Raw genomic sequence first — 23,813 nt, forward strand, 5'->3', positions numbered from 1 at the left:
CAAGAATTGTACATCTATGTCTTCATCCCATCCGGTCTTTGAACTCCAGGCTCGCATCTCCAAGTGACAGCTGGACATGACCTCATCCTTGAATTCCCCAAATCACCTTCAATATCTCTAAAACTGAACCACCTCCCTCCACATCATTTCTCTTTTAGATCGCTCTACCAGATGCCCACCCCTGCAGCAATCTCTTCTCCTACCTGTATGGATTCCATCAGCCAACCAGAACAGTCTTTCCACTGCGTAGATATGATCACATTAATCCTCGACTCAAAAACTTTCAACAACTCTCCCGTCCTCACAGGCATGAGCTATAGGACCCTCACAATCCAGCCCTGGACTCCTTCGCCACTTTCTTTCCTAGATGCCCTAGCCTAGGTGGATTCCAAAGCAGCCCTCTGAAGGGACCCTGATCACATTGCTCTCATGGTGAGCCACTTACTACTCCAAGGATGTCCATCCCATATTCTCCATTGCCAAAAGGTCTCACACCTGCAATTCCCTTGTCTGGATATCTACTATTTGTCCCTCCAGCCTTAGTTTGGATCAAAAGCCCATTGGGCATTTTTCCCTAACCCTGGACCAGCTGATCAGCCTCATGTTTCCATACAGCTGGTCTCAGCCCAGGCAGACACTCTGCCTCTACCAGATTGTCACGAGCTGTCTACACAGTTCTCCCCGGCACTACCCATGTGTTTTTTGAGGCCAGGAATCCATACAGGATATGCTACCTTGGATCTAGTTAGGACTTCTTAAAACATATCTTTCTCTAACACTCAAAGGTTAAAAGAGTTCTATGTGACTTCATTGTGCTATTTTTGTGCCCAGTGCCTTCAATACATACTAAAAGGAATAACGAGACAATTTCATAGTAGCTTTAATAGGCTTACAGAATTCATTGAAGACGAAAGAAATGTTTTTTAATATCCCAGTTAACATGACTCTGGCCAATGACTAAGGAAGAGTCATGCTTTGTTCAAATGTAACATTTATTGTGTTTGTGAGTGTGGTAGAATTCACAGGGCGGTATTTCTTTCCTCCTTAATTAATTCTGAAATGCAGTTCTTATTACCCTAATACCTCAGGGCTTCATTCCCAGAGAGGTTCCTTTCCTGGACAGCGATGAGTAGTTAAGTAGAAAAGTAGTGTTTACTAAATTACAGAATTAAATACTATCCTGGAGACTCTTCCTTTCTTGTTGTGTAGTTCTGCCGCCAATCAGGTGACCATACTTTTCATAGCCCACAGTGCATAGCCCTGGCAACATGTGGAATTTTATCAACTGACTGCATGCTATTAATGTTAATTAATTCATACTGATAATATGAAATGCTCTTATGACATTATCTTAACAATATCCGATTTTATATGAATCATTATTTGAATCCCCTGAGTGTTTTCCGTGGGTGAGTAAGATGGCTCTGCTTCTATATTGTTCCATGAACTGTTGGCTGTGGAGAACCCCTGGAAATGATTGGACACTCCCCGATTGATAAACACACACAGAGTCTAAAGCCAAGTTGTGGTCACAGACTTCCCTCTTTACACCTGCTCCCCACCCCCACCAAGATCCTGTGCCAGTTGGGTTACTATCATTGTCTCAGGGCTCTGGTTCCCAAGCCAGAAACCTGGGAGGTGTTCCTTGTACCCGCTCATGTACGCCAGCCACAACCATCCAACCAACCAGTCAACAGCTCCATCTAGTTTTACTTCTCATCTCAAATCCGTGACTCCTCCCCATTTCTGCTCCATGGCCCTGGGCCCTGGTCAGGTTCTCCTAGCAGCAGCCATGACTGGGTCTCCCAACCTCTCCCTGAACCCCCATGGATGCATCTCCATTTTTTAGTTCTACTTATTTCAACAAAATGAAAATCCTTCCTTAAGATTTTCGCTGGGAATTATTAACTCTCTATTTTCCACACAGAGGGTTCCAAGGCCACAGCATGGTTTCAAAAAGGTTCATAAAGTGTGGCTCCCAGCTGAATCTCCAGCCTCATTTACTGCTGCCATTCATCCACATAACTCCAGAATTTCCCGTTGTTTGTGGTCACCTGTCCCTTCTGTGCTCCCTCATGCTTTCCTGCCTGTTACCTGTATGTCCTTTACCTGGAACACACTTCTCACCTTCTTGGCCTGGCTAGCTTTCTGCATCTTTCAAGGCCCAGCTCAGGTAGTATTCCTTCCAGAAAATGTTCTGGAAGTTCCATATGAGGCCAGGGAGCCCTTCTGGGTCTTCTCACAGGAGCCTGTTCCATCTATCACTGACCCACTGCTACGTTATACTTACATTACTTGGTTATGTACCTTTCCACCGTATAAGACCACACACACACATTCACACACATACATACACACACACACACGTAGGGCAATTCCTCGTACATGCCAGGAACTCAATCAGACTTTGCCGAACTGAATAAATCGAGTTGCCACATTTCATGGCTGTTGTACTGTGTTATGTATTTTTTAATCTCCATTTCTGATTTTTATGTTTTCAGGTGTCTCTGTTCAACTATGTATTTTTGATTTCTTGGGCTTTTGCTCTGCCATACGCCAAGCTGCGTCGTCTCGCTTCGAGTGTCTGCACTGTCTGGACGTGTGTGATCATCGTTTGCAAAATGTTGTACCAGCTGCAAACCATTAAGCCCGAGAACTTTTCTGTCAACTGTTCCTTGGTGAGCCTTGAAGATAGGGGACTTTTCTTGACTGGTCTTTAGGGAAGTGACACAGATATTGGGGAACCCTCACCCACAAGCACATTCTGACCAGCCCCTCAGTCACCTCTTGCCATGTTGGATATGTCCTGGCCCTAGTCCTCTTCCCCTCTGAAGTGGAACTTTCCCTTCCGGTCCTACCATGTCCGTTTGCACAAAGGTTGAGGAGAAAAATCTGAGCTCTTCCAATCTGAGCAACTTTTTTTTTTTTTAAACTCTTCGTTCTCTTCTTTTCAGCCAAATGAAAACCAGACGAATATACCCATCCACCAGCTGAACAAGTCTCAGCTCTACAGTGCTCCTATTGACCCAACAGAATGGGTGGGCCTGAGGAAGTCTTCCCCTCTGCTTGTCTACCTGAGGGTAAGACCTCCTTTGTACTTCACCTGAGCCTCTGCACAGTTAACACCTGACCTCCTTTGCCTTGAGAACTCTGATATCACAACTGATCATAACCTTGCATTTTTACGTGACATTTGGAGTCAGAAACAAATGACTAGACATTACCATCAGTGCCCCATTGTGAAAAGAAATTGATTGAGGAGTTTGGGATTAATTGAATAAAGTCTGACAAATATATTCACTAGGATATTTTATAACCACTAAAAGATTGAGGTGGATTGATACTATGAGATGTTGAAAGACATCCAAAATATGTTAACTTTTTTTTAAGAGAAAGGACAAATTTCAGTACACCCTGCATGGCATGCTTTCTTCTAGATGCAGAAAAAAATATTGAGTAAAATATACCAAACTGTCTACAGTGATTATTCCTGAGAAACAGGTAGAACATTACGAGAAATGTTTGCTGTCTAAATTGTTTCTCTATAATGTTGAATAAAGGACCTATATTATGTTGAAAAGTAATACAGTTTTTTCTTCAATTTTTCAATTGAATTCCAGCTGGTTATCATTAGAGGTAATACAGATTTTAACAACCTGTCTTTGAAAAGAAACTTTGCAAATAGTCAAAACAACCATAACAAAAGCGACATACTTCGAACCGTTCCTGTTTTACTTTGATGGGTAATCTAAGCGGTCTTCCAACCACACCAACAGAAGCCCTTAGAAATAAAGCATTTATACTCAACACCTGGAATTTTTCAAAGTACTAGGCATCCCATTTTTTTGTGGGTAGCTTTATCTTTTTTTTCCCTCATACATCAGACATCAATTGCAGCAATATAAATGCCACCCACCATCAAGAACGGTTATAAGGATAAAACCAACTGATACTTGAAAAGAGCAATCAGAATGGTGTAAGGCCCATGGGGTGTCATCAACATGAACTATTTTCATTATTATGATGATTACATTATGGTCAGCAGCATGCTTGTCAGTCCCGAGCTCTCTCTAGCCAGATTTCTGGGGTGTTGAAAGATTTCCCCTACAGCTTCGTCGGTTTCCCAGATGGCCCTGGACTCTTTTGCACTTTGAGTTGCAAGTAAGCTTGGATCACTCTCCCAAGGCAGCTGGCCCCTGTATCTTCCTGTGGCTAGTGTACTTTCCCGGAAACAGGAATGAGCATCACCGGCCTTCTCTCTCTAGAGAGTCTAGATTCCAGCATCCCAGAAATTATCCTGATTGGCACAGTGCAAGTTTCTCCACCTTGTTACTATGCCATAGGGAAAATGAACATTGAATGCAATAATTCTGTAGAGGTGGGATTTTATAAACATTGTTTTTTTAGACACCAAAAATGGAGGAAAAAAGGATTGATTATGGGGGTTGCTTAAAGTGACCAAGCTAAAGCGTTTGGCTGTGTTTTCTTGCTTTGTAGAATCATCTCCTGATGCTGGCCATTCTGGCCTTTGAGGTTACAATTTACCGCCATCAGGAATACTATCGAGGTCGAAACAACCTCACAGCCCCTGTGTCTAAAACCATCTTTCACGACATTACAAGACTCCATCTAGATGATGGACTTATTAATTGTGCCAAATATTTCATAAATTACTTCTTCTACAAGTTTGGTTTGGAGGTGAGTTTCCTTGCTGACATGGGTTGTTTTTTTGTTTTGTTTTGTTTTTTGTTTTCTTTTTTCTATGAAAATCCCTGTTGCTGTTTTTAGGCCAGTAGGCCACTAGAGCTTACTGGTCCATCTCCGTGATGTGATGACTGTTCCCCCCCCACAATTCCAGCAGGAGGACATTCTACTGAAGGGTTCACCTGGCCTTGTTAAAAGTTTTCTAAGACCAAGGTCAGTGCTCCATATTCTGCCCCAGTGAACTTGGCCTCTCTAGGTCTCGGTAGCCTCGTACATGTGTGGATATCATTTGGTCATTCTCACTGTCTTCTTTAACGTATTACAAATCTTTTCTGTGTTTTGCGCATTCTGAGAGTTTAACTTGTGCCAAAATGAACTGGTTTGACCTGAAACGGTTGTGGCACTGCCTGCCTCTTTATAGAAAGAATTTGGAATAGTGAGGCTTCATGGAGAGATTGTAGCTATATTCTTTCCACGATTTGAAGTGGTTCTTATTCACAGAAATGACCTTGGAAGTAACTTATACAAGATTTCAGTCTTCATGCTGTAAGACACCCCACCGAGGCAAGACCCAGTGAACATGCACAGACAGACCCCCCCGCCCGCCCTCTTCAGCAGTGCAGGTCTCTGAGCCACCTGCACAGGGCTAATAGGTGACACCACTCCCCTTCCCTGTAAACCCGATTTTTTCTTTGCCTCTTTTCATCCTTACACAGACCTGTTTCCTAATGTCAGTTAACGTAATTGGCCAGCGAATGGATTTCTATGCCATGATTCACGCCTGCTGGCTGATTGCTGTCTTGTACCGGCGCAGAAGAAAGGCCATCGCGGAGATCTGGCCCAAGTACTGTTGCTTCCTGGCCTGCATCATCACCTTCCAGTACTTCATCTGCATCGGCATCCCTGCAGCCCCTTGCAGAGGTGCGTGGGCCCCTCCCGGGCGCTGGCCGCTCTGGTGACCAGCCCTGGTGCCATGGACGGTTGGGACGAGGGCAGGGGAGGAGCACATTGATTTCACTCTTTGCCACTTCTGTCCCTGCAGATTACCCGTGGAGGTTCAAGGGGGCTAGCTTCAACGACAACATCATAAAGTGGCTGTACTTCCCAGACTTCATCGTGCGGCCCAACCCCGTGTTTCTTGTCTGTAAGTGTTGGAGCCACGGGGCCGCAGAGCGCTGGGGTTTGGTTTCCTCTTTGCTGCTCCTTCTTCATGGGTTCTGCTTTAGTGCCCCTGCTTCCTCCAGCGTACTTGGTGATCATGAAAAAGCTTGTCTTGATGCATTAATATCACAAGTCCTTAATGGCTTCTACTGGCCCTATTCCATTTGCAAAATAAATAAGTAAACATCGGAAATACCATCTCTACTTACATAATGTTACCTCTCAACACACACACACACACACTCTCCAACTGCTCCCCCCAACACACACACATATACACACACCTCTACTTATCCACCTTCTAGAAGGTAAGCTGTGGAGGGAGGCCCCGTTTTTTGCAAAGTAGATCTTTCATGCTGCCACTGCGGGCAGACCAAAGCCAATGCTAAGACTGTGGAAGCTAGGAATGTACTACCACATTGCAGATGCTCGAGCATGAGCTGTAGCCCCTGGCCCTTCCAAGGGCAGGCTGATGATCCCAAGATCAGAGCAGCTGCACCTAAGACAAGAAGGTCACCTCCAGAGGGACCATGCTGCCTCCACACACTCACGTTTAATGTATGGGAGGCTGCCTGCCCATAACTGGCCATGATCTTCACCTCCACTCCTTGCCTTCACTGCTCCGCCCACTCTGGACAGTGTTTGGTTACAAATACAATGGGGGATGGAAGGATGAAGAAAGCCACAAGCTCCTGGCTCTACCACGAGGAAGAAGATAAAGATGGGGAAGTATATTCAACCGGCTTCCTCAAAATTTTGGTGGGAGATAAATGCAAATAAACATTATCCCATAAGGAGCACCTGGGTGGCTCAGTGGGTTAAAGCCTCTGCCTTCGGCTCAGGTCATGATCCCAGGGTTCTGGGATCGAGCCCCACATGGGGCTCGCGGGGAGCCTGCTTCCTCCTCTCTCTCTCTGCCTGCCTCTCTGCCTACTTGTGATCTCTGTCTGTCAGATAAATAAATAAACTCTTTAAAAAAAAAAATTATCCCATAAGAAAGTCACAAGGCTAGGAATACTTGTGCTCTCCCGTGTCTGTACCCCTCCCTTACATCGTCCATGGTGGGCAAGGTGGGACTTGGCCCCTAGATTGGAATCCAGGGAGGGCTGTACGTTGGGAACTTTGGGAATGTGATGCACTAAGGAGCTGGGGAGGGAGAGGCTCCTCCCTTGTGGGGGCTGTTTTCTGCATCATGGAAACCCGGAAGAGAAGAAGGTGACTCCGTGATCTCTCTGTCCTGCCAGATGACTTCATGCTGCTCCTGTGTGCCTCCTTGCAAAGGCAGATCTTCGAGGATGAGAACAAGGCTGCGGTGCGCATCATGGCAGGGGACAACGTGGAGATCTGCATGAACCTAGACGCGGCCTCCTTCAGCCAGCATAACCCGGTGCCGGATTTCATCCACTGCAGGTGAGCATGACTGCATGGGGCCAAAGCCGCTTTGTGTGCACGTGTCACCCAGAGGACATAGCTCCACTTCCGGTTCTCTCTCTGCCATTTTTTTTTAGAAACTGGCAGACAGAGGGTTTGGTGGTCAAGCGACTGAGACTCTGAATTACAGATCTGGTTCTGCCTTTCTCATCATGGACCACATATTTGCCCTCAGTTTCCCTTCACTTCTTCCCTCACAAACGTGATTCTGCCTCTTGGTACCCCAACAGAGACCCCTCCATCTTTATCTTCTGTTTTTCTGCCTCCTCATCTCTGTCCATCCTGATCCCCATTCCTCACTCTCTTACCCTTCCCCTGTCCTCCACCTGGTCCTCCATATTCAGTGGGCACTGTGGCAGCCTGGGAACCACAGCCTATCCTCTGCTGCCCCTCCCTTTGTGTGCTGTCCCCTCAGGCATGCCAGTTCCCCTTGCAGCAACTTCTCCGACCTCTTCTTTCCTCTCCAGTCTGGTGGCAGGTGACCTTGGCAGCCTGATTGTCCCCTCAGCAGAGTTTATGTTGAAACCTGACTGAATCTCTCACTCTGTGTTCCTTCTGTGTTCTCTGGGTTCCCAAGTCTTCGTGCTTTTTCTCAACTGCCCCTCAGTCATGGCCGACACCCCCGCCTCCACCGTCAGCAATCACAATCCAGCTCTGTCCCCTGCGGTTGGGGTCAGAAGAGCTGGTGGGATTGTTTGTATCTCCTCACCAGCCCTGCACCTCCAGACTCCCTGATCCTCACAAGTTAGCATCTACCCTCCAGGTCCACAGTCCCACCTGGGAGAGATGTGCATCAGTGTGCAGCGTGGAGATCAGTCCTGGGCCAGCCAGTGTGTCTCTCCTCACCTGAGATTTGCTCCCTGGCTTCTGAGTCCCAGAGTATGGTGTTTGCAGGGGATTGTTATTTGAAGAACTTGATACCCCCACTTCTCCCCACCCTGCCATGAAATATAGTCAACTTAGGGCAAAGTTCATTTCTACCTTACTTTTGTGGGCATGCCTGTCCCCCATCCTTGCCAATGGTTGTTCCTACAACACATAGGGTCCTGTTAGTAATGACAGTTATTGGACACTTGCTGTGTGCCACCCTTTGTTCTAAGGGCATTACATAGATGAAGCCCTCTTACCCAAATGGCCACCTATGAGCTATTATTATCGCCATTTTGCAGGTGAGGAAGCTGAGCAAGGATTTGAACCCAATCGACCTAGCTCTAAAACCTGGGTGCTGAGGTCCTTCTGTGCCTCTCAGCGACCTAAGAGCTCAGCATGTATAGAACAAACCAATAAGTGAATTTGCTTTAAAACCATAAGTGAGGTGGGGCGCCTGGGTGTCTCAGTCAGTTAAGTACCTACCTTACGCTCAGATCATGATCCCAGAGTCCAGGGACTAAGCCCTGTGTCTGTCTCCCTGCTCAGCAGGGTGTCTGCTTCTCTCTCTCCATCACTTACTCTCTCTCTCTCTCAGATAAATAATAAAATCTTTAAAAAATAAAAAAATGATAAAATGATAAGTTAGGGCTGCCTGCGTGGCTCAGTTGTGTAAGTACCTTCCTTTGGCTCAGGCCCTGACCTCAGGGTCCTAGGATCGAGCCCCACATCCGGCTTCATGCCGGATGAGAAGTCCGGTTCTCCCTCTGCTTCTGCCCTTCCCCCTGCTTGTGCTCTCTCTCTCTGTCTCTCTCTCTCTCTCTCTCAAATAAATAAAATCTTTAAAAAATAATAAAAATGAAAATTAAAACAAGAAATAAAATGATAAGCTATGTAGAACTAAACATTCCTTTTAGAGTTAAGGCACCACACTAAACACTAATATAAGACTTTCACTTTTTATCTCTTCTCTATAACACTAACAGAAAATATCAGTGCAGCTGATTTTTTTCCCTATCATAAAGGGAGAAAGATTAGGGGTTTTTTTCCTTTAAGATTTTATTTATTTCTTTGAGAGAGAGAACATGGTAGGAGAGCAGATGGAGAAGCAGACTCCTCACTAAGCAGGGAGCGCCATGCAGAACTTGATTTCAGGACTGTGGGATCACACCCTGAGCCAAAGGCAGACACTTAACCAACTGAGCTGCCCAGATGCCCAAAAAAGTATTTATCTGAAGGCAAAACAGTAAAATCCCCAAGAAATCGTTCACAACATATGTTTACACTTTACCATGAATCAGACATAGTTTGAACATTCACAGCGACAGGAAATCTAGAACAAAAGGAATTTTTTTTATCACATCAGTTTGCCAAGTTGGAGAAAGACAAGTATGCAACTCTACAGTGTATTTATGAAAAGCCTAAAACTCGAAAACTGTGTACCCCTGATTTTTAGAGCGGTATCATTGAAAACTTGAATTATTTCAAGCTTTTAGTTCCATGTCTCAATGAGGACTGCCACAAAAATGCGTCTTAGGAAGTAACCTGTCACACAGCACGACTGTGAGTGGGAAGCAAGTGACCACTTTGCCGTGGGAGGCGTGGCATCCCCCGCGCCCTCTCTGTGGGTATGTGCTCTTCTACAGCTCTGGAAGGCAGCCTCTTCACCTCACTCCGTGTCCCCTGGGCACATTCAGTGTGCATAGGGGCTCCTCTTCAGAGCCCCTTGATTGCTGTTTTCCAAGTGACTTTCAAGCTTGATCTTGTGATTTCTGAGCCTGATGCGGCTCAAGTGATTCCTGAGGCTTGGGCGCCAGGAGTAGGAATTGCCAACTGTGGGCAAGGAAGGGAAATCCACAGAAAGCACGTGTTGTACTCACACACACGTTTCTACACACACACTCACAAAATGCCAGCAGGCCCAGTCAGCTGACTCTAAAGTGTGCACGCATGCACAGACACACACACACACACACACCACACACCAGAAAGCCGTTGGGGGCGGCAGGTGCCTTGGTGGATCAGTCGTTAAGCATCTGCCTTTGGCTCAGGTCATGATCCCAGAGTCCCGGGAATGAGCCATGCATCGGGCTCTCTGCTCAGCAGGAAGCCTCCTTCTCCCTCTCCCACTCCCCCTGCTTCTGTTCCCTCTCTTGTTGTGTCTCTCTGTGTCAAATAAATAAATAAAATCTTAAAAAAAAAAAAAAAAAGAGGAAGAAGAAGAAGGCCCTATGGGCATTCCAATATTACATCTCAAATGAATCACTGATTTCACCAGCGATGTTCCTGGGATGCTGAGAAATCCTGATATTGTATTCATTCTCCTTCGACTATGACATCAAAGAAAGGTGAAATAAATTTGAGAGGGAAAGTTCATGAAAGCATTTTAATGGATTGAATATTTTACTCCCTAAAGAGTAAAGTTTAAAAAAGTTTGCTCACCCTACAATGTACCTTTTAGGAACAGCTTTCTCTAATGAGGCTGAGCAGTATAATTTATTTTGTATCAAGATGTTGCTTATTAATTCTTATAAAATAACAAGTCATTATCAAATAACTGACCCACAGTTGGTTCTGCTCTGCTTCTCTCCTTACCTGTGGGGAGAAACAACCAAAGAAAATCTCCAAGATGAAGATCTAATTAAGCCACCCCAGATGGGTCTAGGCTTATGGGTACCACTACACTTGGCTGTCAAAGACCCATGCTCAGAAGCTCCCAGAAGCTGCCACTTGTTGCATAGTGACTGACCTCAGTTCTCCCTCACCTCTCATCATGAAGGTCATAGGGAGACAACACTCCCCCCAAAAAAGGCATCTTGAGTTCACCCCAGGACCATCCAAAAACAAGAGTGTTGGATTAAAGCCTCCAAGTCCCACTGTGGCTGTGTGTGCTTTGTGAGAACAAGTTCTCATGGTCAATGAGGGATTTCCATCTCCAGTAAGGCCTTTGATGTAACACAGATTGTTTTATCTGTCAGTTTCCAGTTCATTCTGTTCTCTGTCTTGGGGAGACATCTGTTTCTTAGACTTTCCCCCACCATACCATTATTCGTGCTTCCTATGAGAAGACAGTGAGGAATTTTGAGTACTCTAGAGTAGGCAGAAGATGCTGCAGTGTGTGGGAAAGCTGGCCCAAATAAGACACTGATAAGTGTTTTCACCACTTACTTATTCATCTCTTACCAACTGGGTGTGGATTTCCTATAGACGAGGCAGTGTTAAGTGAAAGATGAGTACAAAGCTCACAATATGACTGGAAAGTGCTCCCATATTGAGTCAAATGAACAGTACAAACTCTTTCCCTCCTTACCATGGAATCTCCTGCCTTAAATTTTTGTCTGTTTGTTTATGAGTATTGTCCTCTTATGGTTCGGTTTTGTTTTCCAGATCCTACTTAGACATGTCCAAGGTGATCATCTTCAGCTACCTCTTCTGGTTTGTCCTAACTATCATATTCATCACGGGGACAACCAGGATCAGCATCTTCTGCATGGGTTACTTGGTGGCCTGTTTCTATTTTCTGCTCTTTGGGGGCGATCTGCTGCTGAAACCCATCAAGAGTATCCTGCGCTATTGGGACTGGCTGATTGCCTACAACGTGTTCGTGATTACGATGAAAAACATACTGTCAGTAAGTGCCTCCCAATGCATAACACATTTGCGGTTTTAGCACAAGAGTAAACAGCCCACTCAGTGGTTATTAAAAGCCTACTTGCGGGTCACACTCCTTTCTTAAAAGCCCCAAATAAGATGATGCAAAGTCAGGATTCAGAGAACCATTATTACTCTCACGCCGCCACATTAAGCAGAGTCCTGTTTGCTCACTTCCGCCATCTCAAAGTCACATGACAGGAGGACAGGGAGTTGTAGGAATACATTCTAAAATGTATTTGCAAGTCAACATCCCATCTCCAATGAGCGATGATCATCTGTGACCATTCACACTTTGTGCTGCAAACTGGCCCATTTATGAGCTGAATTAGTCATTGAATCTCTTTCAAACTGATACCATGTTGGCTTACCTAGAAATAATTATGAAAGCATAAGCCAGTAAAGGGTAGGGGTAAAACACATGTCCTTCCTCTACAAAGTTTAGTTGTTCTGCTTTGAAATAGCCACGTCCTGGGGCACCACGTTCCCCCTTGACCTAATAGGTAACTCACACGGCCCACTAGTCATCCCAGGATTGCGTAAAATCATTTGGACCCTAGAGACACCTTCTAAGTTATTTACTGTTTCAGGAAATTAAACAACAACCTTTCATGAGCTGAAGGAGTTCATACATCTCTTGCTGGCCCTAAGTCAAAGTTAATCCTTGTGCCTGCTGCTCCCGGTTACTGAGAGTGCATTAGAATGAGCCCTGAGCTAACAGCTTCCTGCTTCTCACCTTCCTGGTTACTGAAAGATGAGCTCACCTAGCAAGTCTACCATGCAGGCATTTAATTTTTTTTTTCTTTTTGCACGTGTATTTCTGTGTTTAGAGGTCCTCAAGAGCCAAGTCTGTGTCACCATAAATATGTATTTGAGTCATTTATTTTGTCTAAGACATTGAAATTCTGTCTAAGATCAGTTGATAGTAAAAGTGATTCTTATGCAGCAATTTTGCCCCCCCCAATATTTATTTATATTGAGGGTAGTATTGAAAGTTCTTGGACAGAGAGAACAAAAACATCATTTCATCAATGGCCAGTCTGATGGTGAGGGATCTGTTGCCAGAGGCTGATTCCTATAGCCAATCCTGGAAACGTATGGCTACAAAGTCCATTTGTTCATTCATTCTTTGATCCTGTAAACCTATATCATAGACTTGCTAGGCACTCTTTTTGTCTCCAAGAACTAGATATAGTATTGCCTGCAGTTTCTACCCTAAGGAACTCATATTCTAAGAGGGAAGATATGCCTACTTATTAGTAATTAGAATGTGGTCCATAAAAGCTAATTATCACAAGATTTTAGGAAACCAAAACAAAAAAGAAGTGCCTCATACCTTGCCTGAATAAACTGGGAATAGACTTCCTGGAGGTGATGCCATTTGAACTGATTGGAGACTTGAAAACCAGACTCAAGGGTGTTCAGAGAGACAAAGAGAGGAGGACATGCCTAACATAGAGAACCCAAACAAAGGCATGGCCATGTAGGGCAGAGATGGTCATGTGAAGAGCATGTTAGAATAGGTGCAGGAACTCAGACTGAAAAACTTTCACCTTGGGAACAACTTCCAAGTATATCCTCCTACCTCATATGTTCCCAGGAAATACACATAGTTCAGCCATCACCTTTATGAATTAGCTTGCAATGGTTGTCTGTTTAAACTTCTTCCCCCTCAGCATGTGAACTTAACATAAATCTTTGTTATGGGAGAGACAACGACATGCCAATCAATGAATTATATTCCTTTGCCCAGAGAATTGGCCAAAAGAGCCTCAAAACGCAAGCTCTTTTCCTATTCTAAGAACTATGCCATACAACTAGTGTTTGTGATGATCTCCTGGCAAACAGCATAAGTTTAATTCGTCCAATTGTGTAAGAAAATAACTGTACCAAAATCAAAGTTCTGGGGTGGGGGTGGTCATTGTTCACCCATTTGATATCAGAATTGGCTTGTTCCTACAGGAGTCCATGATTTTCTCTATGAAAAGATGGGTACTTCTAAGTGCTGAAATCATCACACTAAAGATCTCCCTTTACTCATGGGGCTTATTTTCCCCCAGGAAATCATGGTGCTTCCAAAGCATCAAATGCGTTATCCCATGGTAACTGAGATTTGAGGTTCTACAGGTGCCTCCTAGACCTGTTGGCATGGAGACTTTGTGAATTCTTACACAGACTAGGATCACAAAGCATCAGCCTCTTTTTCTGGGCACAGAGTTTCACAATTTGCCACTCCCATTTGTTTTTCAGATAGGAGCATGTGGATACATTGAAAAATTGGTTCAAAATAGTTGCTGGTTGATCCAAGCTTTCAGCCTGGCCTGCACTGTCAAAGGCTATAAAATGCGTAAGTATGCAAAGCAAATCCGAAAGTGGAAGGAGAGAGAAGGAAGGACGGTTGTATTGTTCTAATTTTAAAATTGGGCCAAAGCACATAAAGAGAAAACAGGGACAGTGAATTCAACCTCTAGATGAAGGCAATAGGACTGTAGCTCGTTACAAATCTATTGTCCATAAGGAAGTGCTCCTACTCCAGACAACTTTGATCACCCTCTGGAAACTTCTCAGGCTCTGGGCTGGTCTGGAGACTGTGTGTGGCCCAGTATAACTCCCCAAACTTCTTTGAGTTACATTAGGAAGAGTTACAGAAGGCCATAGGCCTGTGGTGGTTGTCACTAGAATCCTGGGTTGTCAGCGTTCCTCTGGCTTTCAGGTCCTTCTCTCCTCAGGAAGCTCAGGAAGCTTCAGACTCAGAAAAACAACTGGGAGGACCTTCGCGGTCTCTGCAGTTCCAGAAGTTTCCATTTCTCTCCCTCTGCCTCTTGCACCACAACCTGGGACAATACCGTGCTTGGTCCTCCATGGTGCCCAGAATGGGGACAACTTGACCATGACATTCTCCCCACTGTGGCTTCCAATCCAGGCTATGCTTTGCCCACAATGAAGAGTAACTGAGTATTTGTTCTGATTTAGGATAAGATGTCTGTTGATACCTTTTCTTCTAATAGACTATACTTCTGATTAGCCCGGATCACCATTCCCAGAAGAGGTAGTTTTGTTTTTTGTTTTTGTTTGTTTGTTTATATCGGAGCATTGCCTTTCGCGTTGGGACATACAGACATTATTTTTCCATGGCCCTTCAGGAAGAAAGAGAGCTCTCTTCCACTGAGAGAAGCACTCAGGAACCATTCCTGGCAAAGAGACCCTCCTGTGCCACAAGGTCATTTGTGGTCAATCTTATAAGTCAAGGTTGATATTGGATTTGAAACCTGTATCTTTGCTTATAAATAAATGTACCCATGCATCAGGAATTTGCTCCTACGCCTGTGGGATTGCCCAAGCCTGATCATACCACAGATATTATAAAATAACAATGAAAATGGATGTTAATTTTAATTTTTTTTTCCTATATTTTTACCCTAGCTGATGATGATTCCTCATGCAAATTACCCAGTGGTGAAGCAGGAATTATTTGGGACAGCATATGTTTTGCCTTCCTTCTGCTGCAGAGAAGAGTTTTCATGAGTTACTATTTCCTACATGTTGTAGCTGATATAAAAGCTTCACAGATCCTGGCCTCAAGGTAGGTCGGGCCATGGAATTGAATGGTTTCTCTTAAAAAATCTGTCTGGAAGTAACATTGTGCAGTGCTGTTGCCTGAGCTTGCCTGGAAAACTCCTAAGAAATTAAGAAATTCCTTCTAGGAAAACCAGTCCAAGAAGGGTTTAGCACAAGGCCTTTAAAACTTAAAATAAACAAGAAAGTCTGTGGAGCCAAGTTACACTTACAAGGATCTGGGATCCTATGGAAAGTCAGAGACAAATGGGTCGTCTAGAGCCCTCAATGCACAGACCACTCACTAGAAGCAGGTCATTCTGGCCTCAGCCAAAGCAATAACCACAGGCCATGTTGGTCTAGACATTAGTCCACACTCTTCTTCTCTGACTCTGTGTTTAGAAGATACTCCAGAAAATAGAGAAAAACACAATTATATATTATTTTTCAGACCTCAGGTTGAAGAGTGTGACACTCCAGGCTCATTCTCAACTCCCTGATCTATCTTCTCTTATCCTTTCCATCCTTTCCATCTTTGTTCCCAATGATCTGATTTTTTTCTCTGGGCCACTGGTTCTATTCCTTTACTACCATCTTCTTCTTAATCCCTATCCACCCCTTTTTCAATTTTTCCCTGATCTTTCAGGTTTGGGGGGAAAGACTGGGAAGAAACTGGCCATGGAGGTCAGGTTGTAGTACCCTAACCTGCTCTGCCCGTCTCAGAAACACTGGCCTCACTAGATCCCATCCGATCTGTGGTGTTAAATAGTCTGATAAACATCGGCTTGTATCATATGAAATTTCCCCCCAAATCCATCATTTTGATTTGTGGTTTAGACTAACACACTTTTGTTTATACTGCCAGTGTTCCTAAAGACTCTTCTTTTCCTCTGCCAGGATAAACAAAATGTTTATTGCAGAAGTCCATTAATAGAGGAGCGACTCCTGGCCTTTGTTAACTAACTTGGAGCCTGGTAGAAAGAATTTTCAGTAGGGGACCTACATTTAATCTGAGGAGTTTGGGGATACCCTAGGCCCTCACTATACATAGGAACAATGACTTCATTTTATGTACAATAAATGACCCAGGAATTTACCATTATAATGGTTTTTCTAACACGCAGGACATCGGTTTCGTTAGAGCACAATGTCTTGTCCTTTTTTATTTCTTTTTCTTTCCTTTTGGGGATTTGTCCATGCTATCTTGTCCTAATAGTAATTTTATTAACTCATATAACAGCTGCTATTTGTGCTGATAAATGTGTCTTTTTGCCTTCTTCTGAGCAGTATTGGTCCTTAGATATCCGGGACATAATAGTAAGCCAGCGTCTTTTCCGAGGAGTTATAACAGTTATTTAGAAAACATATTCCTCATATTATGGAAACCAATAGCTTGGTTTAGAGCACAACTCATGCCTGCAAAAGAAAAGCCATGTCTTGAGGGCGCCTGGGTGGCTCAATGGTTTAAGCCTCTGCCTTCGGCTCAGGTCATGATCTCAGGGTCCTGGGATCGAGCCCCACATCGGGCTCCCTGAGCAGGGAGCCTGCTTCCCCCTCTTCGCCTCCCGCCTGTTTCTCTGCCTGCTTGTGATCTCTGTCTGTCAAATAAATAAATAAAATCCTTAAATAAAAAAAAAAAAAGAAAGAAAGAAAGAAAAGCCATGTCTTAAAAATAAACAGAATTTCCAAAGAATAGACCTTCATTCATTCAATGATAAGCTCTTTGCCTACTGTGTAACAAGAAGGTGGCTGCTTGGTCCTGCCCTCAGAAAGCTGGTGGGAAAAGGTACATGTCAACAAGCAGTCACCGTGCTGTGCAACTACCGTGATGGTAGGGGACCTTCAGGAAGCTGTGGGAATTATATCAAGGTACATAAACACAGGCAGCCTTCCATTCTAAGCTGCAGCCAGGGATGAACAAGAATTAAAGGTGGGAGGCAGGGGACACAGCCCAAGTGAAATTACCAGGGAAAGTTTTAATGAAGAAACCCTGAGAAGTTCAGTGTGGCTAAATACAGAAATTTGAAGGTGAAGATAGTGAGTGATGAAAAATTAGCTGGAGAGATAGGGAGCAGTCTGCTTATCAGGGGCCTTATAAACCATGTTTATGACTTTAGAAGTAATCCCAGAGACAAGAAGAAGCCAGGGAGTGATGCGGTTACAGCTGTGTTTCAGAAGCCCACCCTGCCTGGACTGTGGAGGACTCAGGACAGGTTAGGTGACTACTCTACTCATCCAGGACCAAGACAGTGGCTCAGACCAGGAGGAGGTAAACTAGGAAGACATTTAAGAGTACAACTGGCACAACTGGAAAGTTGATTGGAAGGAAGGGAGGTGGAGAGGAAAGGAGGGTAGAAGGTGTTATGGAAAGGATTTGGGTTGAAGCCAATGGTGGTGCCAATCCCAAATGTAAAGAAACCAAGAAGTTCTAGGCTGGGAGGACACTGACCACAACCAGGGAGTTGTAGGGCTCGTGGGCTCGTGAAACTAAACCCATGGTGAGTCCAGTGGACGGCCAGGATGACAGGTCTGCAGGTGGAAATAGACTTGAGTGTCATCATGACACAGGTAGATTTAGAGCAGGTGAGTGGTTGGAAAGAATGTGTGAATGAGCAGAGGACCCCAGGGACCACCCACTTTTAAGAGATGGACAGAGAAAACTAGGAACTCTGAGCCAGCAAGGAAGAAGGAAAGCTGGAAGAGCATGGTGCCTTAGGAGCCTGAGGAAGGCTGCTTCAAGGCGGAAGTCCAGCAGACAGGACATACAAACACAAGACTGAAAACTGAGCATTGAAGGCAGTGACCTCAACACGTCGTGGGATCAGAGCTTAACACCGATGAGCTGAGGTTAAACGGAAAGTTTTGGAGACAGTGGCTGTGAGATACTTGTGCAGGGATAGTGATGGAGGCTATACATAGAAAACTGTGCAGTGGACATGTTGTTGTTTTTTTCCTAAGATTAGCAAGATGTGAGCATGTTTGCATACTTCGGAGGAGGACTTGGTAGCAGTGGGGAGGCTGAGAATGCAGAAAGAGAGGAAGAAAGGGCAGGATGGAGCCTCTCAGGCTGCATGGGGGAGGGGCCAGAGCCCGGGTGAGGATGTCACCTTTCCCACTGTCACTGCAGGAAATGGTGTCCACGGGATAGATGGCAGGCAGCTGAGCAAACTGTTGCCTCATGACTTTTTTCTCTCCAGGAAGTGGGAGACGAGGTTATTTACTAGGAGTAAAAAAACCTTTGACAAAATTCTAGATTTGAGAAAAGTGTAAGGAGTTTTAAATAGACAGTACAGAGAAGAATTTCCAGAGCCTATGAAGGGTCAGCAGATAACATGTTGGTCACGCCTTTTCTGCACCCCTGACCACAGTTCGGAAAAGGGTGGGCACACCACTGGGTTCCTATCCACTTGGGATTTACCAAGCGGATATAACCAGATGACAATGGACCGGACTTGAAGACATTAAGAGAGGCTGATGAGATAGATCAATGGGGACTCTAAAATTGGCTTGAAAAGTGAGAACAAACAGAAGGGAATGGAAGGATAGGAGGGAGAAAAGCAAAGAGGCAGGAATCTGAACATCTCAGTGATGGAGGTTGAACTCCAATTTTGCATTTTTTCCTTAGGGAAGCCCAACTCACTCCAGATCCTTTTCTGCTCACTGAGTAGAAAACTAATCCGAACTCACTCCTCCTTGCCAATGGTCCCTCATGGGACAACTATAATAAGGTCAGGTGAACAATACTTTGCTGAGATGTAAGGTTCTGCGGGACAGGTTCAAAGGGGTGCATCCTTTTTAATGTCTTAGAAAACGCAAACCATTTTTTGTTTGTTCATTTGTTTTGATGACCTTCTGTGGCTGTGAGCAGCCCACTCCCTCCCAGGAAAGGCTGTGCCTTCTTCATCCAGTGAGAATGGGCTCCTACATGGGGTCTTGGGACTCCCACTCCCAGCCAGGAGACTCTAGTCAATGGTCCAGAAAGAAATGTTTTCTAACCCTTGATAATCATTTTCAGGGGAAGGTAAGTAACAAGGATAGAAACACTAATTTGTTCTCTACTTCCTATTTTTCTCTAGAGGGGCTGAACTTTTCCAAGCCACAATTGTCAAGGCTGTAAAGGCAAGAATTGAGGAAGAGAAAAAGTCAATGGATCAGCTGAAGAGGCAGTAAGGAAGCTTGGTTTTACTGTCCTTCTTTTGTTATAATTGGGGTTTGTCTGGTCCTGTTCAGCTGGCTCTCACCTCTCAGGGAGCCTCAATAGCCCTAAAAAACCCACCGTGTTAAGGAGCTTCTGGGCATGTGCTCAGTGTCATGGCAGAAGCTTTTGCTCACTGGACTGAAAATGGAAGTAGTTGAAAAGAAAGAGAAGTGCAATGTCGTGGAAAGGGGCGCCATGTTGGACAAGACCAATGTCAAGTCTTGGTTCAACTGCTTACTCTGGAACCCTGAGCAAGTCATTCCAATTCTCTGAATTTCAGCCTTCTGATTTAAGTTAGGGCTCACAGTTCTGCCTGGGTTTTTATAAAGATTAAATGAGCTCATGAATGAGACAGGGTCTTTCCCGGTCCCATTCAACTGGAGTAAATGTTCATTCTATCTACGAATTAAGAGAATACATGCAGAGATTTGGCATTGGAAGGATCTCTAAAGATATTATAATAACAGTCTTTCTGGGAAGAAACTGATGATGCATGACATTAGATGACTTTCAATCCACAACAACCTAGAAGCAGTCCTAGAAATACAGCCCCTGTCTCCATGGATGCAGTTCAAGACCTTTTTTTCTACTGTCATGTTCTGGATAAATCAAGTAATGGACTGACTTAACAGGAGATTTGAGAATTTCTTTTTCAATTTTATTAGTTCATTTTTTAAAAAGCCCTTGAAACAAATTTTCTTAGAGTGAAATTTTTAGCAGCAAATGTAACTTGTAAGGATTGGTAGGTAGCACTTCATTTAGGGGCTGGGTTTAGGAATGGATGACCACAGAATTCCATACCTACCCACGTTCTCCAAAAAAGCAGAAACTCCATCCTCCATCACCACCCCCCCACACCCGGGGAAAATTCCCCAGGTTTGCTGAGACCCCCTCATTCCGTTCTGACCTCATTTCCCAGCTCTTCCTCCACCCCACTCAGAAATGTTTTTAGCATAAATCACACCATCCCGTAGCATGGTTATTTCCAGAATCAAAGATATGAGGTATATAAACTATTATATAAGCAGTTATGGCATAACTGTTGCCATTGTTGCTTCTAGTTATCTACATCAGGCTTAGACAAGCAACAAATGTGGACCCACATGTAGAATGAGTTCCTATTTACCCATTAGGAAGACCTGTTTACTATCATTCACTTCACTGAGTTTTTCCATTTAAGAATACATCCTCTTAGGTGACAGAAAGTCAGGATGTAAAAGAATGAAGGTAATAATCATTGCAAAAGAGAAGCTAAAAGTGTTGTTTAAGCCACAGGAAGCAGAAATGGCACTTAGCTTAAAAACCTGAGCAGAATTTTAAGAAGCTAAATTAAGAAATGGAACACCGCAAGAGGACGGGTCCGGTCAACATTATAGTTTCTGAAGAGTCAGACTTCCTGAATAAGCAGACAAAATAAACGGCACTGACTCAATAATCAAAGACACACTAAACCATTTTTCCAGAACTGATCAGAGATTAGATTTGAAATAGAGAAGAGTCATGCGGTCTCAGAGAGTATTTATGAATATCGCGGAACAACTTGCTTTTTACAAAACAGTCCTCACCCTTTCACCCCTTTTCATTGGCTCTTCACAACTGCATGAGCTAGACAGTTCCTAATTTTTTAAAATTGCAAATCCTGGGAGGATAAAGGATTCACATTTCATCCTTTACTGTGTTCAAAATGGCTATGGTACGAGGCATAAGTGGACATCAAGTATTGCATAGCAAACCTTCACATAATTGTGATCATTTTAATGAGATGAGCGTCTACCCAAAGCCAAGTAATATGGTTGTGTCCGTGTACACACATATAGACATCCCCAAGCAAGTATGTGTTGCTGATTAAAAAAAAAAAAAAATTCATAAGTCCCATCCATACAGGTTTAAACGTAAACCAACTGTGTGATTACTCGGGGCGTGTTCTTGGCATTGCTGTGGCTGTTCTATTTTCCAGGATGGATCGCATCAAAGCCAGGCAACAGAAATACAAAAAGGGTAAGGAGAGGATGCTGAGCTTGACCCAGGAATCGGGGGAAGGCCAAGACATCCAAAAACTCTCTGAAGAGGATGACGAAAGTATGTCAAGACATTTCCCTCTTGTTCAAGTAGCTTAGCATTGAATGATAGCATGAGTATGGGGAGGGCTGTTACATAACATTATTCTTATTCTGCCAGGATTATCAATTTTTTTTTGAACTTAGCAAGTTTTATCTTCCGATTGTGAATGGGATACATGTATTTGTTTCATTAAGGACATATTTAATGACTCCATGATTTTACAAGTAACTCCTCTTCAGCAAAACCACTTTAATCAACCCCTCACCTAGTGTTTGTCTTGCAGAGATGAGTTTTTTGAAGAAAACGAGCATGGATTTGCTTAATTTCTTCCTTTAGGGAAGGTATTTCAGAGACAGACTACTGTTATTGTCTTTAATTTCTATAAATTCTAAACAAATATTGAGTATGTATGCATATTTATGTGGCATCTGAATAATGGTAGATAAAATATCCTTTAATTATTGTCTGTTCCAATGAAACTGAAAATGAAATATATATTTATTATATCGGATTATAGATTTGTTATATCATTAAGTTTGAAAGGTCTTCTTATAAATGTTTGCATGCTTTTCTGTTTTAAGGGAATGGAGAAATAGTGCATGGTATTTTCCAGTGCATAACATCTATTAATCCCCAATAAATTTATATTTTTCCAACCATGCTTTAAAATAATCACAAGGAAATTTCTGATTATTGAAATATAGGCATTTTTACAAATTATTTGCCACTAAATTGTCTTATAAAATTTAGGTGATGCTTCTTTTCTGTTAATTCAATGGAGAATTCAGTGTGAGATGCCTTTTTGAGAGATAATCCTTTCTTTTTTATGTTTCTTTATATGCCCTGCAGTACTAAAAAGAAAGTGAAAATGTGGCATAATGTTCCTAGAACACTTAGTACTTGCCTTGTGAAATCAACTTTCTCATATGTATAAACATTTCAGACTCAATATGGTTCCTTTCCCTGACCTCTGATGTACTTTTATGACTTGTCTAGATTTTGACAGTTGAGTTGTTAAAGCGTGGTTTTCAAAATTTGTTTTCTCACTTCCTAAGAATTAATATTTGGACATATTTTATTTTAGGAGAAGCAGACAAACAGAAAGCCAAGGGCAAAAAAAAGCAGTGGTGGCGGCCTTGGGTTGATCATGCTTCCAGTAGGTTTTCTCGATCCTCTTACGATTTCATCGATTCTAACCCTTATATCCTTGACCAGAATTCAGGCGTCCCCATGACCTGTGTGTTCCATGCATGGTTTGATCCTTGTGACTTGATAGGGGGTCAGAGTGTAGGAAAATGGTGATGTGAATGGGTCCCTGGGCCCCGGAGATGGAATCTTCCCAAGAAACCCACCGGGGTTACCATGCTGGCTGAAGAAAGCCCGGCATATGGCTGACACACTCCCGAGCACCATTTGTGGGCTCAGAAAGGGAAAATGAACTGCTACCATTTTATCTGATTCTGAGGTCTAGAGTTCTGCTGATGTGTATTTATTTTACGGCTGAAAACCCTTATTAAAAATGAGTTTTGGGGCGCCTGAGTGGCTCAGTGGGTTAAGCCGCTGCCTTCGGCTCAGGTCATGATCTCGGGGTCCCGGAATCGAGTCCCGCATCGGGCTCTCTGCTCAGCAGGGAGCCTGCTTCCTCCTCTCTCTCTGCCTGCCTCTCCGCCTACTTGTGATCTCTCTCTGTCAAATAAATAAATAAAATCTTTAAAAAAAATAAATAAAAATTAAAAAAATAAAATAAAAATAAAAATGAGTTTTGGCTCCTCCTGGGAGAATAATCATTAAATTCAAAGAGTCGGTGACCCTCTTTGTAAGGCACTGGGCTTGGATGCCAATGAGTATCTCCTCTCCTCACCCCCAGAGCTTTGATTTTATTTGCATGTACGTTTTTTAAAGCAATTTATCGAATATAAAGATCAGGATGACTTAAAATGCATTCATTTTTTAATCAGCGTTTTTTTCGTTTGCTGCCAAGTCAAAAGACAAAGATTCAGGTGGAAATTCTGTGTGACTCTTTAATGTATTGTTCATTGGCCATGTTCGTCCTACTAACAGTCACAAACAGTACACTATAAGCCTATTTCTATCAAGACACTGCCTCTTCCCCAGTTTCTAAAGGCTCTCAAATGACACTCTCAATCCAAACCCCAGCATGTGGCATGGCCGCAGCCTTCAGCAA

General features: G+C 43.6%; 1 protein-coding gene across 4 annotated transcripts in view; it reads left to right on the forward strand.

The window, feature by feature from the left end:
• PIEZO2 (piezo type mechanosensitive ion channel component 2) overlaps nucleotides 1-23,813 on the forward strand; it is a 454,403-nt gene that overhangs the window by 367,922 nt on the left and 62,668 nt on the right. For all 4 annotated transcript variants that reach the window (XM_059409177.1, XM_059409173.1, XM_059409174.1 and 1 more), the window contains 12 exons: nucleotides 2,502-2,678; nucleotides 2,955-3,080; nucleotides 4,498-4,698; nucleotides 5,421-5,625; nucleotides 5,747-5,848; nucleotides 7,110-7,275; nucleotides 11,551-11,794; nucleotides 14,065-14,161; nucleotides 15,238-15,397; nucleotides 19,446-19,535; nucleotides 21,525-21,646; nucleotides 22,713-22,784. In XM_059409177.1, the coding sequence (XP_059265160.1) occupies nucleotides 2,502-2,678; nucleotides 2,955-3,080; nucleotides 4,498-4,698; nucleotides 5,421-5,625; nucleotides 5,747-5,848; nucleotides 7,110-7,275; nucleotides 11,551-11,794; nucleotides 14,065-14,161; nucleotides 15,238-15,397; nucleotides 19,446-19,535; nucleotides 21,525-21,646; nucleotides 22,713-22,784 (1,762 nt within the window). The remainder of the gene's footprint in view (nucleotides 1-2,501; nucleotides 2,679-2,954; nucleotides 3,081-4,497; nucleotides 4,699-5,420; nucleotides 5,626-5,746; nucleotides 5,849-7,109; nucleotides 7,276-11,550; nucleotides 11,795-14,064; nucleotides 14,162-15,237; nucleotides 15,398-19,445; nucleotides 19,536-21,524; nucleotides 21,647-22,712; nucleotides 22,785-23,813) is intronic.

Source organism: Mustela nigripes, chromosome 8 (assembly GCF_022355385.1).
Source record: "Mustela nigripes isolate SB6536 chromosome 8, MUSNIG.SB6536, whole genome shotgun sequence".
Taxonomy (NCBI): domain Eukaryota; kingdom Metazoa; phylum Chordata; class Mammalia; order Carnivora; family Mustelidae; genus Mustela; species Mustela nigripes.